The 25447-nt window shown below is 46.2% G+C and overlaps 1 protein-coding gene across 1 annotated transcript; it reads right to left on the bottom strand.

Annotated features, from left to right (window-relative positions):
* Positions 1 to 393: 393 nt before the first annotated feature.
* minar1 (membrane integral NOTCH2 associated receptor 1) lies at positions 394 to 25077 on the bottom strand. Its single transcript, XM_055661164.1, has 4 exons — positions 24831 to 25077; positions 22061 to 24191; positions 4813 to 5037; positions 394 to 2359 (listed from the first exon to the last, which is right to left on the bottom strand). Exons 2-4 carry the CDS (start codon positions 24173 to 24175, stop codon positions 2162 to 2164), a joined length of 2538 nt encoding a protein of 845 aa, XP_055517139.1. The 5' UTR covers positions 24176 to 24191; positions 24831 to 25077; the 3' UTR covers positions 394 to 2161.
* Positions 25078 to 25447: the final 370 nt, after the last annotated feature.

Raw genomic sequence — 25447 nt, 5'->3', positions numbered from 1 at the left:
CCGGGTCTCTGGCGCTGGACAACTGGGGAAGAGCAGAGCCTGAACTTGCTGAGGTTGTCCATCCTTTGCTGTACTAGGTGCAGGAGTTAAGTCACCACTCAACCTTAATCATGTTTCCCAACATGGAGATCTACTAAAAAGTGAGTTGAGTGATTTGTATTTGACATTATCCTATTTAGCAATTTATTAGGATTTAATACAGTTTATTTTTACTCTACATTAAAAAATGTTTTAATTACAATCATTAAATTTGGAATATCTCTGAATTCCAGAGATGTTTAAAGCCTCTATGCTATGGTTGGACACTAGGCTTTGCTCCAGTCTTACTGCCTATTAGATGGTCTTGGAGCATACCAGTATGGCGGTGAAGGAGACAGGGAGGAGGATGGGGAGGGGAGGGAAGAGGGAGAGTCGGAGGTGGGTGCATGGGTTCGTCTGAGACCTCACTGTGTCTCACACAGTGGCATCCCTGTGAGGAGGTTAGCTCGCTCAGCCCACATGAGCATGGGAAGACACAGACTGCAGGCTACACCAGTTCCCCTGTTCGCATCCCTGAATCCCTCTCGTTATCACCTATTCCCCAGCCACCAATCAGCAAGTATGGGCTCCACCCTTCCTGGGTCACCTGTTGCCATCCTGATGTGTTCTGGCCTTTACCTACACCTAGTTCCCCACCTCTACATTCAGTCTGATGAAATGTTCCGACCTGAAAGATCACCCATTCTTTTACACCAGAGGTGCTGCTTGACCTGCTGAGTTACTCCAGCACTTTATGTCTTTCTTCTGTACAAACCAGCATCTGCAGTTCCTTCCTACACAATAAGCCTGTGATTTTATTAAACTATTGTTTCCTTTCCCTTTCTCCTCCTCAATTCTCTTCATTCAGACTTTCTCATCAATTACTTGCTTTTATTTCATGTGACTAATTCATTGGTTTTCATTCTGTGCTATTTTCACTTCACCTTCGCTTAAGTTTCATTGGTAACTGAGACAGAAGCTTCGACCCACCAGTCTCCGGTTTGTATCTAAGCCACCCAGTTACCAGCCTGCACTCCTGATTATCTCAGGTGCTAGAACAAGCTGAACGAGCAGGTAACAACCTGAAAGCTCAGCTCACCAAGTTCAGAACATGGGTGCCAATGTGTCTGAAGGTTGGGGCGTACAATAAACAACTCCATCCCTTTGCAACTGTTGCCCAGAGGAATTTAAAGGTCAGGCAAGAGGGAACACAATTGAAGAAGGGTCCCGACCCAAAATGTCACCCATCCTTTTTGTCCAGAGATGCTGCCTGACCCACTGAGTTACTCCAGCAATTTGTGTCTATCTTCGGCATGTACTCACATGTACCCAAAGGGTTTTATTGTCAGATTTGTTTCTCATTCTGTGACAGATGAATGTGCACAAACTGGTTCCAATGGAACCTAACTTCATTAGCAGGTGAACCAGATGTGTCTGTGGTCGATGCAGAGTCCTGGGAACCAAATGAACCTATTGTCCCTGTCGTCACAAGAAGCTGTTTGCAGGGTGACCACACTTTGCTGCCCTTCTGTGGAGGGCAAGGGTTTGTCCACATTGAGGTTTGGAGGGACTGAACCCAGCATGACAGGTGAAACTCCCACCAGCAACGGCAGAAACGCCCCAGAGAAGATCAATATAAAAGACGGAGCCTCCGCTTCAATCCCTAACATTTGCAGCAGATGTAAATGTCAGCCTAAATGATTCTACTTTAAATTCTGCTGCCAAAATATAACTGATCTCAGACATTGTGAAAAGTGGCAATTATCTTCACGTTGTTATTTTCCCAGTACCTTGTTTCATTGTCAGCATGTTCAGTTAAGCATCCCATCAACATTTTGACTCTCTGCCTGCAAACTGGATAACTCCATCCCGACACAGTACTCTTGTACCTTGTCTGATGGAGTCATCAGTCTGATTGTTTCCAGTAATTGAAGTAAAACACTGCACAGAGGAGGAAGATTATGCAAACATTTTAACTTGTTGCTCACTGGTGAAGATTAAAACCTTACGGTCTGATCCAGTGGACCATGTATAGAGCACACAAAAGGTTAAAACAGTGATAAATATCAGTCCCAAATGCATGTACTGATCTGAGACTTCAGACATTTATTCGGACGCTTTCATACAAGTATTATTAAAAACTTTAAGATTTCATAGTGCAAATTGGGACCACAATGACCAAAACCACTGTGCAGACCGCTGCTACGATTAAGGCAGCAATCTTACAGATTTTTGCCCGTCTGAATTCTGCCTCTTTCCGTTTCAGCAAGGAGTCATATCCCGGAGTGTAGATATCCTCCATCCAGTACTCTAAGTTATTCGGATTCAAAGATTCTTGATTCTGTAAACGAGACAGAAATTTGTGTTAATGTTGTCTTTAGCTGAGTGTACAAAGTGGAGCGGGTTGTCTTAAACAATAGTAACCCAATCCGACTACGTCCCAAATGTAGGTAAATGTTAATGGATTCATGCCAATAATGACCACCAGTCTCAGGAACAGCTTCTTTGATAACAATCAGGCTTCCGAATGATCCTTCCATAAGCTAGGGCCCACTGTCTGATTCACTGCCCTCCCCCAATGTGGACTTTGTCTGCTTATTAACTCCCTCATCCCCTGGGTCCACTTCTTGCTTACCAGCTCCTGCCTCATTCCCCCTCACTTCCTCATCCTAGTGATCTCCCCTCCAAACTCTCAGCCCTGATGCAGGAGCTTGTCACGAAACGCCATTAATCCCTGTACCACTGACTGAGTTCCTCCAGCAGCACGTTTTTGTACAGTGCGAGTTATTTTATAATAACGCTCTTTTGTTTTGTTCCAATAAATGAAAACCCAGCCTTTGGTGGTGTTTCGGATCGAGACTGTTCTTCTGACTTAAAGGAAAAGGAGGGATGTAGAAGGTAAATAAAACAAATGAATGAAAGATATGCAAAAAGGAATGATGATCCAGGAAAGGTGGAGCCCACAATGGTCCATTGTTGGCTGTGGGGAAGATGATAACAAGTTATACTGACAGCGAAACTCAATAGGATGATAGTGAAAAGATAGCACATCCACTAGGGTGGGGGAGGGATGGAGGGAGGGGGAATGCAAGGGTGACTGGAAGTTGGAGAAATCAATATTGACAGGGTATAAGATGCCTGAGCTGCAATGTAATATGGCAGATGGGATCCCTCCCACATGGGATAATATGTGGACTTGCTCTGAGACACAGTGAGCTGCGTGATTCAATTGCGAGGGTACTTGATGGAAAAAATGAAACTGCATGTCTTCAGTTAATACACAGACTGGAGACAATGAGGGAAGAGTTTGTGCTGTATATTGATCAGACTACAGCCAATTACCCAGAGCAGCTGAAAGTTAACGTGCATCTCAATCAGGGGAAGAGGATCGTACAATAAAATCATGACATCGGAGAATACATTAGATGCAATTCACATCCACTGCACACTGCCTGGAACTGGAAGAGTTGATCATTATCTGTTCTTTACCCAGTAATCAGGAATGGAGAAATGCTTTGGTATTTCCTATTGGGACGGCACAGTGGCACAATGGTAGAGTTGCTGCCTTACAGCACCAGAGTCCCTGGTTCGATCCTGACTACGGGTGCTGTTTGTACAGAGTTTATATGTTCTTGGATGTGGCCAGTGAGCTTGTTTATATACTTTTACCATTTTATCATTTTATACACTTCTATCAGGTCTCCCCCTCAACGGAGAAATGAAATCCAAGTCGGTCCAATCTCTCCCTGTAGCAAATACCCCCTGACCCAGGCATCATTCTGGTAAACATTCACTTTACTCTTTCCAAAAACTCCACATCCTTCCTGTAATGGGGCGACTAAAACTGCACATAATACTCCTAATGCAGTATATGCAGTATAATACTCCTAAAGTCATATAGCTGTATCATGACTTCCTAACTCACTAACTCAAGGACCTGACCAATGAAGGTAAGTATACCATATATCTTCTTCACCAGTCTATCTACTTCTGGGCCATTTTCAGGGAGTTCTGGACTTGGACCTCAAGATCCCTCTGTACATCAATGCTGTGTACAGGTCTTGCCATTAATTGTATATTTTCCCCTTACATTTGACCTCCCAAATTACAACACCTTACACTTGCTTGGATTAAAATGTATCTGCCATTTCCCTGCCCATTTCTGTAGCTGATCTATATCCCATTGTATACTTTGACAGCCTTCCTCACAGTCTACGACCCCAGTAGTCTTGGTGTCATCTACTAACCAACACGGCTTAGTTTCCATTCAAGTCATTTGTGTATACCACAAACAACAGAGTCCCAACACAGATTTCTATGGAACTCCGCTGGCCACGGAAATCCAGCCTGAATATTGACCTTCCACCACAACCCTCAGTCTTCTATCACTAAGCCAGTTCTGAATCCATTTGACCAAGTCGCCAGACTGAGTCTGAAGAAGGGCCACAAAAGGTATCACATCTTCCTCAACCAACAATGGCCCATTATGGGCTCCACCTTGGTCATCTGATTTATTCTGGCCTTCTCCTACCTCCAGTTCCCCCCCCCCCCCCCTCTACTTTCAGTCTGAAGAAGGGTTCCGACCTGAAACGTCACCCACCCTTTTTCTCCAGAGATGCTACCTGACCCGCTGAGTTACTCCAGCATTTTGTGTCTATCTTCCTACTAATCCTCTGCAGGCTGTCTTCTCTTGAGTCTGACTTCAGAAGAATTTAACAGAAGATTAAAGCACAATAGCAGAATAAAGACACTGACTCCGGTCTTCACCAGGATTTCCAGAGCTGTTAACGCTACCTTGTCACTGGTCCTGTTGTACTCCTCGATGACCCATGATGGCTGCGGCTGCTTCTGCTCCAGGACCTCGGTCAGCCGGAGATCCGTGTACAACGGGTTGTTCTTCATGTGGGATTTCATGGAATTGGGATACATGTGAGGGCTGAAGACCTGCTCGATTAAAAGGGAGTCTTTCCCGGGCTTTGACGACCGATGTGACTGTGAAATGACGCAACGGCGATCCCCCTGGAAAAGATTTGAAAGGAGTGAGACCCAATGGGAAGAACAGGAAAATCTCATCTCATTACAAGCAGCAGTAAACCAAATGAAAAAACAAGGCATCAGCATAAGTAGTAGATCAAAGCACCCAAAACCTGAAGTGATCTCTGGGTTCTTTATTTGGAGAGAACCAGGTGGTTTGACACATAGTGGGACGGTGTAGCCTAGTTTGACTAAGATCTCATCAACCACCCTAATCATTCATTCCCTTCACCCACTGCACACAGTGACTCCATTGCGCACCATTGACAAAGTGTAGTGCATTTCCTTGCCTAGAATACTCCAGCAATTATTCACAAGCCCGTAATCTCCATTACCAAGAAGAACAAGGACAATAGGTGCATGAGAATATTTTCACCAGGTTCCTCTCCAAGCCCCACACCATTCGGACTTGGAGATGTATCATTGTTCCTTCATCATTGTGAGTTCCAAATCTCTGAGCTCCCAGTCAGACAATTCCATGGGAGACTCTTCACCAGATGGAATGCAGCGGAACAAGAAGATGATTCACCGATTTTTCCAGCATTTCTGTTTTATTTTTCCAGATTATCAGCATTATACAGTCTGCTGATTTGCATTGTGAATGTGAGAGTTGACTTATCACAAAGGTTCTTCCTTCCAATGCTCCAAGCAGCAAATGTAGTCAATGAAAGGCATATTTACCTGACCTGCCACATTTCCAACCAAGTTACAACCGTTGACCATTCTGGGAAGCACCCGGTTTACATCTCCCTTGATGATTGCTCAAACTTGGATTGATGCTGGGTATTATTTACATGTAGTATATTTACGCAAAAGTAGACCTCGGCTAAATACTGATGGTATACCCGTTTAGAAACCAATATTAACAGATTGACCATTAATGGGATTGCCCTGGGAGCTCAAATAGACCTGATGGGCTGAATGCCCTCCTTCAATATCATAAAGAAGTGGGAAATGTGAGGGTAAATCAATCCAACAAGATTTAGGATATTTTCTTCAGAGAATTCTTACGCTGTCTATTGATCTCACCGATCTTGACAAGTGGGAACAGTCTTTGTTTAGAATCTCATTCTGATGTTTTTAGGAAAATGACGCAATCATACTGGACAGAAGATAGACACAAAGTGCTGGAGTCTCTCAGCTGGTCAGGCATCTTCTCTGGAGAAAAAGGATGGGTAACGTTTCAGAGCAGAATCTTTCTTCAGACTGCTAAAAGCAAAGCAGTCTGGAGAAGGGTTCCGACCTGAAACGTCACCCATCCTTTTTCTCCAGAGATGCTGCCTGGCCCACTGAGTTACTCGAGTAACTGGGGGCTTCTCCGAATGGTCTTTCTTTGTGCCTATCTTTGGTATAAACCAGTATCTGCAATTCCTTCCTACACAATCTTACTGGACTGGACATTCCTTAGAGAGGAACACTCAATTGCCACTAAACTGAGCACAGAAATGCACAGAACTTGTACAATAGTCACAGATGGGCTTGTTGACAGTCAAGTACATGCTATATTAATGAGAAATCTGGCATGAGCTGTGGTTCATATACTTACAAAGTGTGCACTTGAGCTACTAACAACGAAAGGCAAATCCTATGTGCTTCATTAATAAATTGGATTGCCGATATTGCACAGGCAGCTAGTCACTGCCTTGAAGTTTAACAGCAAAAGTCTACAGGTATACCCAAATTAATTTTATTCGACTCCAGATTGGCTTTTCTTGCTTCCGGATATGAATCTGTCTCTAAAGGATTATAAGCGAGTGCAGAGCTCACACAGAGCGGCGCGGCGCGGGGCTGAGGCGGTGCTCCGGTAGCTGAGGCGGCGTTAACCTGAATCCGGGGCTTGGCCGCGGGCCAGTGGACGACATCATCGGGAGCTCGCAGGTCACAGGCTGGTGCCTGTTTTCTGGAGCTCCCGCGGCAACAGCTGCGTCCGCTGGACTGGAGGGCGGCAGCTTTGACCACCCCGGGCCGCGGAGCTTGAACCGGCCCGTTCGTGGAGCTCAGTAACAACATATCGCCTCAGCGCAGAGGGAGAAGAGGAGGGAAAAGACAGTAACCCTAAGATTTTTGCCTCCATCACAGTGAGGAGGTGCCTGGTGAACTCACTGTGGTGGATGTTAATTTGTGTTTAATGTGTGTTTTGTTGTTTATTATTACATGTATGGCTGCAGGCAACGACATTTCATTCGGACTGAAAGGTCTGAATGACAAATAAAGGATCTAATCTAATCTAATGAATAGTCATTTCTTAATCATAAACAATCTTGCTAGTTCATAACATTTCCATATTTCTTCTTAATCTCAGTGGACAGCGTGAGAAATCATTTTCTATTGACCATGACCAACTAAGTGACACAGTCGGGACAGTTGTATCTTATAGTCCTGTTCGCTATTCACCAGCTTTTACTGAGAGTGGGCCTGATAGTAATGGAACAATGCAGAAGTTAAAAGAAAATGTGCTAAGTTATTCCAAACTATTTTCACTGGTAGTGAGGTCAATAATAGAGGGTTCCAGTTCTCGTGTAACATGAACCAGAGAGTGAGGTAGATAATTTCCTTACAGCACGGAATACAACATTTGCACAATTTACAATGCTTTTGAAATAGCGATGGGCAACCTGGAAAAAACCTTCCTGGAGTCACATCATAACGTGTCCTTCCTTCAAGGGATCCAGGCAGGAAACGCAACGTAGATAAACCATCCCCCTCTCCAAGCAGGACATCGTCAAAGCCGTCCCATCATCTCTCGCAGATGAACAGATGCCAACATCATCATGTTATTATCTGGAATGCATTTCCAAAAAGACTGCAAGTTGGCAGATGATTGCCAGAGCAATGGGAAGACAGCAGGGGAGTGGGACAAGTTAGGCAGCTCTTAGACTGAGTCAGTGCCGGCACTTGGAAAATGCATCACTTCACGTATTTCTGCCTTAAATTAAAACTGCCATCTGTCTGCCATTTCACCAGGGTGTTTATGTTCTCCTTAAACCTGTTCCTGTTTTCATCACAGTTCTGTGCATCATTGTGTCATCTTCAATTTTTCAATGTTGCCCCTTGTGTCCTTATCCAGGCCATTAATATAGATGAGAAGATCAATGATGTGATCACCAATCCATGTATCTCCCTGCATTCAGATAAACAGCTGCTTACCACCTCTCTGTTTTCTGATGATACCACATTCACAGGACCCCTTTCAATTCATCAGCTCCAATTTTGCTGACTTCATCAAAAATCTTACTTAAGTTAATCCACACACAAAGAAAATCACATGAACCTTATCAACTCCCTCCATTAATTCCTCAAATAACTCACTCAGCTTTGTTAGATGTCATTTGTGTTCAATAAAACTCTGCATGCCATCAGTTTTTCCATGCTTCTAAATCGCAATTAATTTAGTTCCAGGTTATCAACTCTAAAATTTTCCCCAATCCTTAAAGACTAGATTTACCTAATTCGTCTTTTTTAGACGGATTTGTAATATTTGCAAGATCCCTGTTTAAACAAGACTAAGTCACTGCTGCTAGAAACTCTTCCATCTCCCCGTACCTCCCTCTGTTAGCTTTAATAATCCTGTCCGGACTGTGTAACATTCCTTCCTGAAGGACAGCCTACCTTTCAAAAACGTTGTTTTGCTCAAGATTTTAGCATCTGCAGTTCCTTGTATCACCATTTTACTGCTCCACTGTGAAATCTCCTCGAAGTATGACTACTTTGAAGAAGTTCTCTTCCTCTGCCTGATGAGAGCAATGTGTCCCTTTCTTACTGATACAACTCCGTGTGTATTTACTTATCACCTGCCAGATGGTGGCAAGTGATAGGTATATAATCTACCATCTAGATAATAGATTCTAATCTATCAATCTGTATTATATTTATATACAATGTAGATTGTGTATAACTATATAATATCTATATCTATGTTAGATTATAATATAATATAATATAATATAATATAATCCCACCCCCATCTCTAATTTCCAGCTTTCTACCTCCTAATAGAATCAGTCTAAAGGGCCCTGATCCAAAACATCCATTACCTCTGCCCATGCTGCTTGATCTGCTGAGTTTCTCCAGCACTTTGTGTTTTATTACCTTTTAAAATATTTCCTTTGTTCTCATTTCCTTCCCAACATGTCTTTTTTCACGTGACAAAGAAAATAAGAAATATATGCAGTTGTTGGCCATTCAGATCCTGAAGTCTGCCGGATATTTGATAAGATCAGGGCTGTTCCACTACAGTTACTTTAGCCTATGATGTGGAAAATGAGGAACATTGGCCAGATATGTACTGTTCGTGTGAAGCAGGAGAGATCAACTCCAACTAATTACGGCGCAGTTAATCCACTCTCGTTCATCAGCAAAGTGATGGAAGATGATGCCAGAAATACTAATACATGGGACTTACCCACCATTAACCTGCTCACTGATGCACAGTTTAGGTTTCAGCAGAAGCAGTGGGAGAGTCTAGGACTAGAGGTCGTAGCCTCAGAATTAAAGGGTGTTCTTTTAGGAAGGGGATGAGGAGAAATGTATTTCGTCAGAGGGTGGTGAATCTGTGGAATTCTTTGCCACAGAAGCCTGTGGAGGCCAAGTCAGTGGATATTTTTAAGGCAGAGGTAGATAGATTCTTGATTACTACATGTGTTAGAGGTTATGGGGAGAAGGTAGGAGAATGGGATTAGGAGGGAGAGGTAGATCAGCCATGATTGAACTGGGGTCAATTTTACCTGTAGGTTCAGGGTTAAAGTCTGGCCTTGCATGAGTAATGCTGACACAGACAGAAAAGGCTGGAATTATTTATATAGGTACATGGATAGGACAGGTTTAGAGAGATATGGGCCAAACGCACGCAGGTGGGACTAGTGCAGATGGGACATGTTGGTCGGTGTGGACAAGTTGGGCCGAAGCACCTGTTTCCATGGTGTATGATTCAATGATTCTATGACTATTTCATTCTCATGAAAGGCCATTGATTTGAAACATAATGCTGTTCCTTTCTCTACAGCCACTGTTGGAGCTCTTAACGTGCCAAGCTTTTCCTGGATTCTTTCAAAAACTTCCCTTTATGGCCCCAAGTCCCTTGTAACAATAAAAGTACTGTGAGCAGATCTCAGTCCAATTGGGTCTGTAACTCCCATGAACATTTTCAGAACGCGGCAAGCAATAATGGAATTTGGTTTAGGTAAACAAACTAACGTGGAGAATTGGCGCGTTTAGTCAGTGCGTTGTAACTGGTAAAGTGGCGCTTCAAGGACAATAACTTAATTTAGTTTTAATTCTAGTGCAACGTTATTAATAATTCATGAGTGGCTGAGCCGTTATTTCACTCCTGTTACTAGGCTTCCCGTCAGCTAATCAGCAGCAGACGCCTAATTTGAAATCTTGAGTTTGTTTATGCCCTGATGCCACCCACAGCGGGCTCTTAATTGAGATTGACCTTGTCCAACCAAAACAGTGTGGCAATCAATGCTCTCAGAATTACAGAATGATTGCACAATAGAAACAGGCTATTCAGTCCCACCAGTCCATCCACATTGCTGTTTATTCACTATGAGTCAGCATCCTAATCCCATGCTTCCACCCTCCTCTCACAGACCATTATTACACTCTGCTATCTAATCAATACTCAATTGCTGACATGCCCTCTGCTTTGCCACTGAATCTCATTACGCAGACCATATAAAGGAGATTTGAAATCTAATTACATCACGCTTGTTTCTTCCACACATGCGGCAACATGGTGGTGCAGCGGTAGAGATGCTGTCTTAATAGGGCTTGCTAAGAGACCCGGGTTTGATCCCGACTACGGGTGCAGTCTGCACGGAGGTTGTATCTTCTTCCCATGCCGTGTAGGTTTTCTCCGAGATCTTCGGTTTCCTCCCACACTCCAAAGACGTGCAGGTTTGTAGGTTAATAGGCTTGGTATAAGTGTAAATTGTCCCCAGTGTGTGTAGGATAGTGTTAATTTGTGTTGCTCGCTGGTCGGTGTAGACTCGGTGGTCCGAAGGGCTTGTTTCCGCACTGTATCGCTAAATTGACCTAAACACAGTGGCGCAGCTGGTAGAGCCACTACCACACAGCGGCAGAGGCCCAGGTTCGATCCTGACCTCGGGTGCTGTCTGTCGGTGTGGAGTTGTCACTGTGATTATTTGGGTTTCCTCCAGTTTCCTCTCACATCCCAAGAAAGACGTGCAGGTTTGTAGTTTAATAAAGTTTATTTTAAGACATCTGCAAATTGCCCCTAGTGTGTAGGGGTGACATGGAACTAGTGTGATTGGGTGGTCAATAGTTGCCATGGCTACATGGACCAAATAATCTGTTTCCATGCTGTATCTCTAAACTAGATCTCTGGATTGAAACACACTGATCCACAAGTTCCAGTTCATTACACATCACTCCTGTAATCCAACCCGTTCACTTCCATCTCTGCACCATCCTTGCGTTGTAATGCAGTTCCTGCACCAGCTTGCACAGGACGGCATCATTCCCCATGCATCTAATCTTTATGGAATCCAGTCTGAGTTGTCCCATCAGCAACCATTCTTGGTCACTCTTGGGACAAGATGGTCGTCCTATATCAGGCACGGAAATCGCTGTCAAACATGCGGGGGACAAGATTTCTTGGCGGCCACACGCGAGCATGCGCACACACGCAGGGCTTCGGCCGTGGGCTTGTTCACGGGGTCTTTCATCGGCCGGCGGGGGCTTCAACAATGGGAGCCTTGATCGACTCGATGCAGCAGTTTGATTTTAAGCCATGCCGGGCGCTGAAAGGCCCCGCGAATGAGCCGATTCAGCCCTTAGAAAGCAGCTGATAAAGTCCGGATGACAAAACATGGGGGGGGGGGTTCGTCCCCACCTCTCAATGCAGGGGCGGGGGGGGGGGGGGGACATGTGTCCACCCCCCCCCCCCCCCCCGTCCCCCCCCCCCCCCCCCCCCCACCTCCAGGATTTCCACCCCTGGTCCTATTGCAACACTGGAGGTGACGCCACTCAGCAAAGTCCCTTCGATTCTTTGCATCATTGTGCACCACAGCTCACCAACATCCTGTTCATTCACTCTTCCACAGTGTTCCAATCCCATCCCCCTCACTCTATCCCACACCCCCGTGTACGGCCATATCTATGTTACCCCCTCATCTTACATTTGCTACCACCTGACCTTACAATACCTTTAGGTTCAGGGGTCGACCACCGCCCTTCCCCAAACATCACCACAGGCACCTAATGTCCCAATCAACGTCAGCCACTGGAGTAAAAACCCACAGATGCAAGAAATCTGAAACAAAACAGGAAATGCCTGGGAGAAGCTGCATGTCAGGCAGCATCTGCATGAAGAGAAGCAGACAGTTTGAAGCTCTGTTTCTTTCTCCGCAGATGCTATCTGACCTGCTAAATATTCCTGGTGTTTAGTTTAAACCTTCCTGTTGTGACCCTTCTTAATCTTAACCTCTCTTTACCAAAGCACTCTTTAATCTCTCCAATGCTACCAAGGATATTGTTGCAGAACCATGCATGCAGTGCCCGGCACACTTGCAATAGAGCTCTGCAGCACCATACTTGCATTTTCCCACCCGCTTTGCTGCACAAGTGGTTTACTGAACATGGTTTAGTATCAAACCGAGGATCTGTTGTTTCCACTTAAACTACTGTGATGAACTGAAATGAACAATCAGCTTTAATAAAAATGTTGTGTTGGAGCACATCTGACTGATGTTGCAGGAGGTTTAAACCTTACCACCGCTAGACAGAGTTTCAAGCACAGACAAGGCCCTTCAGCGTTACTGGTCCTGCTGGTGTTCAGGGTTGGAATAAAGCTCTTACTATCTTATCCTGTATCTCACTATTCCTTGTGTATGAAGGAACAGCGGATGCTGGTTTAAATCGAAGATAGATACAAAATGCTGGAGTAACTCAGCGGGACAGGCAGCATCTCTGGAAAACAGGAATGGGTGACGTTACGGGTCGAGGCTCTTCTTCGGACTGAGGAAGGTTCTCGACTCGAAATGTCACCCATTCCTTCTCTCCAGAGATGCTGCCTGTCCTGCTGAGTTGCTCCAGCATTTTGTGTCTCACTATTTCTTACACCATGTTGGTGTGTATATAAATGCAAATTGCCACCACATCAATCTCCCTGCCACAGATGAAAACCTTCTTGCCTTATAATAAATTCATAAGTTCTAGGAGCAGAATAAGGAAATTTGGCCCATCAAAAGTCTACTCTGCCATTCAATCATGGCTGATCTATCTTTCCATGTCAACCCCTTTCTCCTGCCTTCACCCCATAACCCCTGAGACCCTTACTAATCAAGAATATGTCAATCTCCACCTTAAAAAATATCCACTGACTTGGCCTCCACAACCTTCTGTGGCAAAGAATTCCACCGATTCACCACCCTCTGACTAAAGAAATTCCTCCTCATCTCCTTTCTAAAGGTACGTTATTTTATTCTGAGGCTATGGCCTCTGGTCCTCGACTCTCCCACTAGTGAGAAGTCATAGCTTAGTTTGATTTTTTTTTTAACAGTGAAAGTCAAAGGAACTTGTCAGGTTTGAGTTCTTCTTCTTGTCGAGTTCACACACAAGATTAGGAGTTGCTCAGCCAGTGCTGAACACACTTCCCGGCATCCGCTTACTATGATGTCTGCCTTGGGGTGGGAGATTGCAACCTTCACGTGGTCCGCCCTGTTTCGATGAATGCAATTAACCTGGTGTGCACAATCAAATAAGATCAAATAGAACAAGTTGCCCTACAACTTTAGGCTGTGCATGCTGTATGCAAGAAGAAGAAGAAGGAGATGTCTGTCTTGCACTTCTTGTGCATGGTGGTGGAAAGATTGGTGGAAACAGGGCCGTGACGTGAACGCTCTTTCCTTGACCCCAGGTTTGAATTAATTCAAAGGGTCAACCTGTTCTCCGTCAAATCATGATTTACCATTACATGATCTCCAAAATCAACTTAGTGACAAGATATTTGGAATAAATTACCTTGTCAATTTTTGGTTTGTATTCCTCCTCCTCATCTCCTTTTATTCTGAGGCTGTGACCTCTGGTCCTATACTCTCCCTCTAGTGGAAACATCCACTACACATCCACTCTATCCACGCCCTACCCAGGGTGCATTACATGGGTTGGAAAACTTTAGAGGGAAATGGGGTAAACAAACTAAAACAGTAGTAGCTTGTGTTGGCACCTTTGTCGGCATAGACAAATTGGGCCGAAGGGCCTGTTTCCCTGCAGTATAACTGTATGTCTCTAACTATACTGGAGATAATGCAGCAGACATGAGGACCAAATGGCAATGTTTTGCTGGTGCCTGAAGAGTTACGGGCAATAAAAGAGACTCGAGTTGGCTGGGAATTGGCACTGGTGATCGGTGCCAATAGTAAGCAACTATAAATGGATATCCAAAGCAAGAAACACTTCAATGACCTTGCAGGATTAGCCAATAAAAATGAAAGTGCTGAGAATCTGCTGGGAACATGATTCATTCCACTCTATCAAAGTGCAATCCGTGTAAAAGCAGAAACGAAGGTAGTAATCACCGGACGGAGGAGAGTCAGTACGTCAGCAAGAGTCTCCATCACTCTTTGTGCTGAGATACTTCCAGCAAAGTTGAAGCAAACCTTGCTGCATTATCTGCACCTCATCGTCCCAAGCATGTGGCACTGGAGTTCCCCTAGTCATAACTTCCCATAACTTCCTAGGATATAATGTGACATTAAAACTCCTTCCACATCTACGTTGAGAACATCCACACACTAATACTCATACCCAGACCCACTCACACATCCATAATCACACTAACACACAACCACACCAACTCACACCCACACCAATACCCACACTCAACCACGCTTTCTCCCCACCAACAGATGCATGCTTACATACACTCACTCACATCCACACCAACACACATCCTCACACATGCAGTCACAACATCTGCCCACTCACACTCATTCACACCCATGCCAACATGCACACCCACACACACTAACCTACACCTGCACTGATACGTATTCACACCCCCATACACGCATACACACAGTTGCACTCACACCCATATACACACTCATACCTGCACAGACGCCCATATTCACACCTCACACTAACACACACACACCTACACCTCTACACTCACACCCATACTCACTCACGGCACATTTTGATGTGTACCTGAATGCATGACATTGAAAACTGTGGACTGAGTACAGGAAAATAGGATTAGTGTAGATAGGTACTTGATGTAGGACATGGAAGCCTTGGGCATGTTTTCATGTTGGTTGACTCCATAACTCTAATATAAAGAATGAGACATTGAGTTTGCAAGTGATGTAGTTCATTGCAAAACTGAGATGTTAAATCTAATCCAAGGCAACCTTGAAGGCAAGACAGGACACGGCTGTAGTTGATTGAGAGAACATATTGATAGTGGACAGGTACTGATTAGTATTTAAAGAGTTCCAGATCCAAGGGCAGTTTCTTCCAAGCAGTTATCAGGCAACTGAACCATCCTATCAACAACTAAAGAGCGATTTTACTTCGGAGTCACGTGAGTGACTATGTGAAGACCCCGCCAGCATGCATGCGCTACATATCGTCTCTCGCATTGCGCAAACGACAAGCTGTTGGAGCTCTGCTTCCAACAGCTCAAGTTCAAGTTTATTGTCATGTGTCCCTGATAGGACAATGAAATTCTTGCTTTGCTTCAGCACACAGAACATAATAGGCATTGACTACAAAAACACATGAATAAATAAACTGATAAAGTGCAAAGTGACAGATAATGGGTTATTAATGTTCAGAGTTTTGTCTGAGCCAGGTTTAATAGCCTGATGGCTGTGGGGAAGTAGCTATTCCTGAACCTGGTTGTTGCAGTCTTCAGGCTCCTGTACCTTCTACCTGAAGGTAGCAGGGAGATGAGTGTGTGGCCAGGATGGTGTGGGTCTTTGATAATACTGCCAGCCTTTTTGAGGCAGCGACTGCGATAAATCCCCTCGATGGAAGGAAGGTCAAAGCCGATGATGGACTGGGCAGTGTTTACTACTTTTTGTAGTCTCTTCCTCTCCAGGGCGCTCAAGTTGCCGAACCAAGCCACGATGCAACCGGTCAACATGCTCTCTACTGTGCACCTGTAGAAGTTAGAGAGAGCTCGGACCTGAAGGTATGTTTTTAACTTTTTCAGGTCTCTTTTTTACTGCAGGAAGCGTTCAGAGCTCCTGCTGGAGGTCCGTGGTCGGAACCCCAGCGCCACACGCTCCCTTCTCCAGGGACCGCCTGCGAATTGCGGGGATATCCGAAGCCGACCACAGAATCGCGGGGAAGCTCTTTATCAGGGGCCGCGAGGGAAACCCCGTTTACTAAGCCACGCCGGCTCGGGGGAAGCCCAAAACCGAGGGAGCATTCAAAGGGGAAATCCCGGCTCCCGACACCGCAAGGATCCCTGCTACAAGGTTCCATAGATGCTGCTGCACCCGCTGAGTTTCGCCAGCATTTTAGGTCCCAACTACAAGGGCCGTGGGGATTACGTGCCCTCCGCTTCCGCCCTCTATCATAAAGGTCAACTGGTATTCTAGTTCTTCTTATCTTACTATGTTTATTTCATCGACTGTTGTCTGTGATTTCCCACCGCTGCTTTGAAGAATGTAGCGCATGTGTGCTGGCGGGGTCTTCACGTAATCCCTCATCGTAACTCCTCATAAAATAAAGATCAAACTTCAAACTGGTAAGTTCTCGTTTAATCTTACTATTCTGAGCTACTAGCTATCTTAATTCCATTCATTCATTATTCCCTTTATCATGCATTTGTACACTGTGGATAGCTCGATTGTAATGATGTGTAGTGTTTCCACTGGCTGGGTAGCACGCAATAACATCTTTTCACTGTACCTCCTTTCACGTGACAATAAAGTAAACTAAACTTATAAACTAATGTATAAGTTACAAAAAAAATTAAAGGCACAAAACTCCAACAGGACAAATAGTTCTCTGTGGCTGGCAGGAAAAAATAAACATAACATTAAATGCAAGGGGAGGCTTATAATCGCCACCAGTAGCAATAGGCCAGAGGATTTGCAATATTTAAGAACTCAGAAAGGCAAGATAGATATGAGATGGGACTGGCAAGAAAGATAAAAATGGACTGAAAGAGATTTTATAGACGTATAGAAAGGAAAAGACTAGTGAAGCCAAGAGACAGAGATAAGTGAATGTATGATGGGGGATAAAGAAATAATGGAGGAATTAAGCAATTACTTTGCATCTGCCTTCGTAGATGAAGACACACAAATTTGCCAGATATACTAGAGAACCAAAAATGTACTGAGTGCTGAAGACACAAAGTATGAGGCGAAGAGACGTACTGGGAGAATGTAGAAACAAATGCCCCTAATGTGTCGGGAGTGGATGAAAAAGTGGAATAACATAGAACTAGTACTAGTGTGAATGGGTGATCAATGCTCGGCTTGGACTCAGTGGGCTGAAGGGCCTGTTTCCATGCTGTATCTTAAATCAAGAATTAAAACATGACCAGGATTGGGAATTAAATGTTTCATAATGCATAAGAAGGTTGGGAATCAGTGGTAATAAAATGTGAGATCTTTGCTCAGAAAATCAGAAAAAGTGATTTTGGGTGAAGCTATGGAATGGCAAGGGGCAGAAAATATTCAGGCTTCTAAGTAGAGTAACAATATGTAGGCAGAGTATAATCAGGAAATTCGAGTAGCAGATAACAAAGGTGATGCAATGGTCATGGGGGACATTAATCTACACAAATTTGTGCATCCAAAGTAGCAACAACGGTGTGAAGAACAAATTCATGAAATATGTATGAGATGATTTTCAAGATCAATATCCTAAGGAATCAATGACGGGTCAGACTATTTTTGATTCACTTCTGTGCACTGAGAAATGATTAATTATAATCTGCAAGCTAGGGGGCCTTTCAGAAAGACTGATCATAATATCATGGAAAATTGCAAGTAATTTAGTTCAAAAGGTCTTAAATCTAAACAGAGTGAACTGTGGAGGTGTGAGTCATGAGTTGGCTGTGGGGGACCTGGATACTGCATTGAAAGGTATAATCACAAACAAGCAGTGGCTAACATTTAAAGCAATTAAAGAATAGATTTCTCTTCAATGTACCATACCTCAGCTGGAAGAGTGGTCGAACAGTGGCTAACAAGAGAATGTAGAAAAAGGGTTAACCTGCGGAAAAATGATTTACATATTGCCAAAAAGAGAAATAAGCCTGAAGATTGAACAAAAAAAATCAGAATTCTACAACTAATTGAGAAATTGATGTTAAAAAAGAAAACAGCAGATGAGAGTAATCTGGTGAAAAAAAGATTGTACGAGCTTTCATTTACATGTACAGAGCAATGATTTGCAAACGGTAATATGAGTCACTGTATTTGAGCAACTAAAAGATATTAGCGCTGGTACATAAAGGAGTGGAGAAACGCATGAGACCAAAAGCTGATAGATCCTCAAGACCTGATTATTTGTGTCCTGCAAGTTTTTGAAAGATGCGGCAATGGGGATAATGGGTACATTGGTTGTCATCTTTTAAAATTCCAGCGATGCTTGAACAGTTCCCACAGATTGAAAATAAATATAACTGCCTCATCAAGGGGAGGTAAGACAGAAATCAGGAAGCTGCTGTGCATTAATCATAGGGAAATGTTGGAATCAGTTATTAAGGAAATGTCAGCCAGGTATTTAAGAGATAACAATAAGGTCAACAATAAGGTTAAGCTGAGTCAACAAAGATTTATGACAGGTATATCATGCATGACAAGTCTGTTAGCGTTTTCTGAAATTGTAATTAATAGGATTGGCAAGGGAAACCAATGCGTGTGGTGCATTTGGATTTGCAGTTGTTGCTGCCTGATTTCATGTCAAATTCCCATCCTGATAAACGTCAGTACTTGCTGAACTACTTCACCCTGCATGATATTAGAAAGGTGACTAAACATAGTGGACATAACAAAGATTATAAGCCTGAAAGAGATTCCCATATCTTGAGAATGTATATGTGTTAAAATCTAAATTCTGTCATTCACATTTGTTAGCCCCAGATATTCACCATTGCAAGACTATTTTGCCATTCCGTCATAGATGATCTGCACATTAACCTGTTCAGTGCCACCCAGGAGTATACTCGGATCATGGCCAATAATGAAAAAAAAAAACTAGGCAGTGAACAGGTTAATTCCATCTATTTGCCTTTGCTCCTTATTTCCACTGCCCTCACCCATTCTCGCACTGAAAAATTGTCCAAGGTTTACAGAGATTGTGCTCCACATTTAAATTACCCACAGTTTGAAAGCACATTAATGGTAATCTGTCATTGTGTTAAAGATAGAGACAAATTGTTGGCGTAACTCAGCGGGTCAGACAGCTTCTCTGGAGAAAATGGATGGGTAACGTTTCAGGTCGAGACTCTTCTTCGGACTATTTAGCTTATTTGCATCTACCCTGTTTAATTCCTTTATTGTTTAAGGTAATCCAATTCAATAACATCTCTGCCTTATAAACTCAATGAACAAAACACGGCCTTATAGTATAACTCGCAAATCTTTTGCTTCGTGGGGTGAATACCTCAAAGAACATTACTTTCTCCCACCACTGAATTCCCAAAACATTCACAATTTTAGCAGCACTATTTAGAAAGATGTTTAAGCAGGATATTTATATCAGCACTGCCACATACAAAAGTAAGATAGAAAGTGTGGGTTCTGCAACTATCAAAAACTCTCACTTTCTGAATCATTCACTCTTTCTTTAACACTGCGCTGGAATCTGCCGGAACTCTCACCAATTTTATAGAGTGAAAACACAACACTCCTCGTCTACTGATACAGTGGCTATAGAACACACAGCAACAATAGCGACCCACATGACATTGCAGGTGATATTATTATTCTTATTTCTCTCGGTGACAGAGAAAAATAACAGCAAAAATATCACCCCCAGCTCTCCCTCTAAGGCATGAGTCAGCCTGACTTGGATGGGAGTCCCTGTTCCTTTATAGCAGGCGCCAGGCCCTCTCCTAGATGAACTAAGGCCCGGGCCAATTTCAAATTTAGAGGCCCCCAAACCAAGATCAAGCAGAGGCCCCTCAATTTTAGAGACCCCCAAATCAAGATCCCTTTGAAGCAGAGGCATGAGGCCCATGCCAAATGGCACTCATTGCCCCCCTTCTGACAGGGCCTGGCAGACGCAAACCTATTGAACACTAGGCTAGGTGCATGGTGCCAATTGGGTAACTCTAACTTTGATTTCCTATGTTTCCTAATAATGTTCGCCATTATGTTGACTCCACTCCAACAACTTTCACAAGGATTCACCGTTTTCTTATTGGTCACTCCTGTGATGGGCCTGGATTAACACTGACTCTGTATTGCATCTTCTTCAATCTCTCACTGTTCAAACTGAAGACTGGAGTCAGGGTATGAGTTGAAGGATTTTGGAAAGAGAAAACTGTACCATTGGTTCTTTTCCAGCTGTAAGTATTCCAGCTGCAACGGGAGCACAGCTCTAATAACATACGTGGGCAGTAATCAACTTGGTGCAAGTTTCAAATAGATATCTCAACTGTAGTTGATAATCTGGAAAATGGATGTAACGTTCGGTTTGTCCAGGTCTATTTCTGCTGATTCTGCAGAATGTATCCACTGGATTCAATCTCCAGATGGGGCCACTTACCAGGACACAAAGTGCAGGAGTAACTCAGTGGGTCAGGCATCATCCCTGGAGAATGTGGACAAGTGATGTTTCAGGTCACGACCCTTCTTCAGACCTGACCCGAAATGTCACTTGTCCATGTTCTCCAGGGATGCTGCCTGTCCTGCTGAGTTACTCCTGCACTTTGTGTTCTTTTATGCAAGCCAACATCTGCCGTTCTTTGTTTCTACACGAGGCCAGTCACCTATTGCTCCTGGTGCACCCCAAATCTCTGACAGGCTCCAGGGACATTTAGCTATTGATAACTACCACTACTGGCCCTGCTGTTAACCAACATGCAGTGATGCCCAGTGATGCCAATATTGGTAGAGACTTGGTGTGAATGGCAGACGTTGTGCCAAAGATGAGCTCATGTAGTGGGGGTTGCAGGAACCAGGTACTATGTGTGGTCTCAGCACATAAGCTGGACTCATAGCACTAGATTTACAATTACAACATGTTTTAGTTTTGCTCCCTATGAGTGCCTTCTACCTTGCTGTCCTTTGCAAGCTTTTGCTAACATTTGGACTCATCACCAACCACCCCAACAACACTATGTAGCGATTGCCCATTAACTTGTGCAGAGTTTGGTCAGAGGACTGAGAAACATGCACCCACCCTTTGGGTCGGTGTCTGCACAATGGCAGTGTTACTAAAGGCAAACACATACTAACCATGGTCAAGGCCATGCCTTCCAGAGCTGCTGCCTGCCTGTCCCCTGAGTCTGGGCAGAACAACGGAGGACACGGGGGAAGCGCTGTGAGGGTAGGGGACAAAGGGTGGGGGGGGGGGGGGGGGGGGGGGGGGCCAAAGAGGGACCTGGCGTGGATACTTTATAACTTTGTCCGTGTGCCCTTTATGTGCCGACTCTTTGCACACCTTGGGTTAGCGAAACAAGGAATTCCACCGTGGCTTGACAATAAAGCATTCATTCAATCGTTCATTCATTCATACATTCATGCATCCATCCATTCATTCATCCATTTCAATCATTCATTCATTCATTCATTCATCATTCATTCATTCATTCATTCATTCATTCATTCATTCATTCAATTCATTCATTCATTCATTCATTCATTCATTCATTCATTCATTCATTCATACATACATTCATTCATACATACATTCATTCATCCATTCATTCATCCATTAATACATTCATTCATTCATTCACTCTGTGTTCCACACACTAAACATTTCCAGACAATTCCGAACCATCTTGCCCGACTAGTCGCTCATGGGGCGGGGCGGGACGGGGTGCAGCGGGGAGCGGTGCAAATACCTCTTTATGCTTGTGTTGCCAGTCCTTACTGTCGGCGGTGCCCTGGCGCTTGGCGTGGCCCGGCTCGCCAGCGCAGCCCAGCGCTCGCCAGTCCCGGGGCGAGTTGGCGATGCTGGCGATCTTGGACTCGGTCGCGCTGTTCTCCTCGGTGAGGGACTTGGACGATCTCCGGACGAACAGACTTTTGCGCAGGGCTTTGACGCGGAGACTGTCCGCGTTGCTGTCGGGCGAGACTCGATCTGCGGGCGGCTCCTGGATCTTCTGGTCTAAGTGGTTGAGTTTGGCCAGGACCTGGGCTATCTCGTCCCTCACCCCGGATAGGCCCTCCAGCTTCTTCTCCATCTCGCCCACCCTCAGCACCAGCTTGCACACGCTGGCCTTCAGCTCATCGTCCGCGGCCTGGCTGGGACGGTGGCTCTGGGCCGAGTCGGTCTGGGCTGAGCTGGCTTTAGTCGGGGTCCTCTCGGGACTGCCGCCCTCCGCCTTGGGGAGCCGCGACAGCGAGCCACTGCTGTTGTAACACGACTGCACCAGCCCCGTCGACCCGCTCAAGCTCATGTCGTCCAGAAACCTGAAGATATCGCTGATATCGTCGCTGAGTCCCTCCGACTCCTCGTCCGACTGCCGGACAGGCGCCTTGTCTCCGGGCTTAGTACGGGGGCAGCGGCCGGGCCCCTGAGGCTGAGCACGGCCGCGGGCCGCTTGCTCCGTCTGGGTGCCCACGCTGGACGTCTGCTCCAGGCTGGACGGCTTGTAGCCTTTCTCCTTCAGCTTCCTGGGGTTGGCGAGGCCGGAGGGGTCGGCGGCGGGCGGAGGGAAGCGCACTGTCTCCTCCGCCTGCTGGAAGTAGCTTTTAGCCCTCTCCATGGTGCTGACTGCTTCTGCCGCCGCCGCCGCTTGCCTCTGGCGCGCCTCGGCCACCAGATCCTCCTTGGTCGTTCCCTGATACTGATGACCTTGGCCCTTGCCCTCGCTGAAATACTTCTCCCCGTCATCCGCTTGCTCCGCGTTGAGGCTCCAACTCTTCAGCAGCCAAGGAGGCGGTTTGGTCTGCTTGCCCAGGTTGCGGGGCTCCTGAGAGATGGTGCTTGGGCCAAAGTAGGTGGAGCCCTGCAGATCGTCCAAACTTTCGTGCTTGACGTACCTTTTCTCGTGGCTACTGGACGGGATGGTATCACAGTAGGGATTGTTGTAGGGCATCTCAAAGCTGCTGCTGAAAAAGGTGGAGAAGCGAGAGGAGTGGTTCTGGATGTTTGCCTCTTGGTCTTCATCTTCTGACTCCTTGCCCATGGACACCAACTTGCCCACGCAGGGCAGCATGTCCTCGAGTTCGTTGCTCGCCTCCCCACACGGGCTGATGGACAAAGCTTCGTCGCTGGAATCAAACGCCCCATTCCTGTCGGTTTTCCTGGTGGGGGAATCTTGGTCGGAGTTGGAATCCTGCCCGGGGTCCATGGGGAAATAGGTGGACTGCATCACGCAGTCCTGGGGGTCGATCCCGTTAAAAGTAGGGGAAGCCTGCAGTCTGTCGAGCGAGGTGGTCCTGCCGTTATGCTCCGGTGTCCCCTCATTCCTGACCCCCAAGAAGAAGTTGGGGTCGGAGGTGCAGATGAAGCGCTGGCTGTCCTTGCAGTCGGAACTGCTGGGGCGCCTGGAGGCGGCGGGCTCGCCGGAGCCGGAGCCGGAGCCGGGGTCGTGGTCGCAGGCGTACACGGACGAGCGGTGCCGGCAGATCTCGGTGTCTGAGCGGCACGACTCAAAGGACTCGTTCTTCCTCACCTTGTGCGGGTGCCGGTGGGGCAGCCTCTCCTTCGCCACCCCGCCGTTCATCTGGATCAAGTTGAACATGGTCACGATGTCGGCCGCGACCATGATCTTCTTGGACTGTGTGTTCTCCACGTTGCAGCGCAGTTTCTCCTTGAAGAGGGTAGCCGGGAAATTGGGGTCCAGGCAGGCGGTGTAGAACAGCAGGCTCCGCAGCTTGGCCAGGTGGGTCAGGTCAAAGCGGGCACACAGCAGCTTGCACAGGTCCTGGTAGGAGACCGTGCCGCGGTTCGCGTCCAATTCCTCCAAGATCCGCACCAGGAACAGTGAGTATTCCGGGGCTGCTTCCATTTTCCTCGTCCGCGATCTACAGATTGCAAATAAATTGAATTCCAACATTCCCCCAATGTGCTGGGTATCATGTTATCCCGGATTACAACTCCCTCAAATTACGCCTTTAATTAAAAAAAAAAAGACACACACACACACACACACACACACACACACACACACACACACACACACACACACACACACACACACACACACACACACACACACACACACACACACACACACACACACACACACACACACACACACACACACTGAAGCAACCAATGCTGTGTTCACTCCGGCCTCAGCCTGAAATGACTCGGGGTCTGAAGGGTCGACACCTCTCATTAGAGCGCCGGAATAGTGCGCACTGTCCCGAGATACTATTCAAACCCCAGTCACACGCTCTGTGCATTCATAGCCTTGAATCTATGCATCAGATTCTGTGCAGCCTCAGCGCCTGACACTCGCTCATGTACATCCCCAGTCCATTCCCTGTACCCCCCCCCCCCCCCCCCCCCCCTCTCCCCTACAGACCCCTCTTGGACCCTACTAATTCCCCGCACATACCCTGTCCATACCATTGCAGTTGCCCCGAGCGCACCCGCCCCTGCCTGCCTGCCTTCACGCCCCGACCCGGCTCCAGAGCCACCGCTTGCCCGCTACATACCGTGTGCTGTTTCCTGAACTCCTGCTTCGCGATTCATCCGCAGCCAATAACGGATCAATAACTCCCGGGAGGAGAGCCAGCAGCCAGCCGGTCCACGATGCCCGTCTCCTTCCTCTCCATCGCCACACAGTGCGCTGCTGGTGCCCTGCGATGGGAGCGCCGGACGTCGCTGCGATGCCGGGAGCGGCCAGTCAGTTGCATGATCGGCGGGGGGAGCGGTCACAGGCTGGCGGGGAGGGGGGGAGGGGGGGGGGGGGGGGGGGGGGAGGGGGGAGTGGGATGGTGCCGACAGATTCGGGATCACATTGTTTCTCTCCCGCATTACGTCATTGACATTCAATCCAATGGATTGGCCTCGGGGGAGAGAGAGAGGGGGGGGGGGGGGGGGGGGGGGGTGGGGGGGAGAGGAGAGGGGGACAGCGATTACAAAGCAATTACAAACTTTACTCCTGGAAATCCCAGCCCGCCTGAACCGCAAACCCCGGGCTCCCCTGAGCAAGTGGAATGCAATGAGGGAAAGGGGAGATGTGTTGGAAGCTGCGCCGCACAGTCTGTGCCCCTGGGGTAGCGCTACATTGACACCACTCACTAGTCCAACCGCCGCTATGGTGTCAGAA

This window comes from Leucoraja erinacea, chromosome 33, assembly GCF_028641065.1.
Source record: "Leucoraja erinacea ecotype New England chromosome 33, Leri_hhj_1, whole genome shotgun sequence".
NCBI classification, from domain to species: domain Eukaryota; kingdom Metazoa; phylum Chordata; class Chondrichthyes; order Rajiformes; family Rajidae; genus Leucoraja; species Leucoraja erinaceus.
This window is presented reverse-complemented; position numbering and strand designations above follow the sequence as displayed.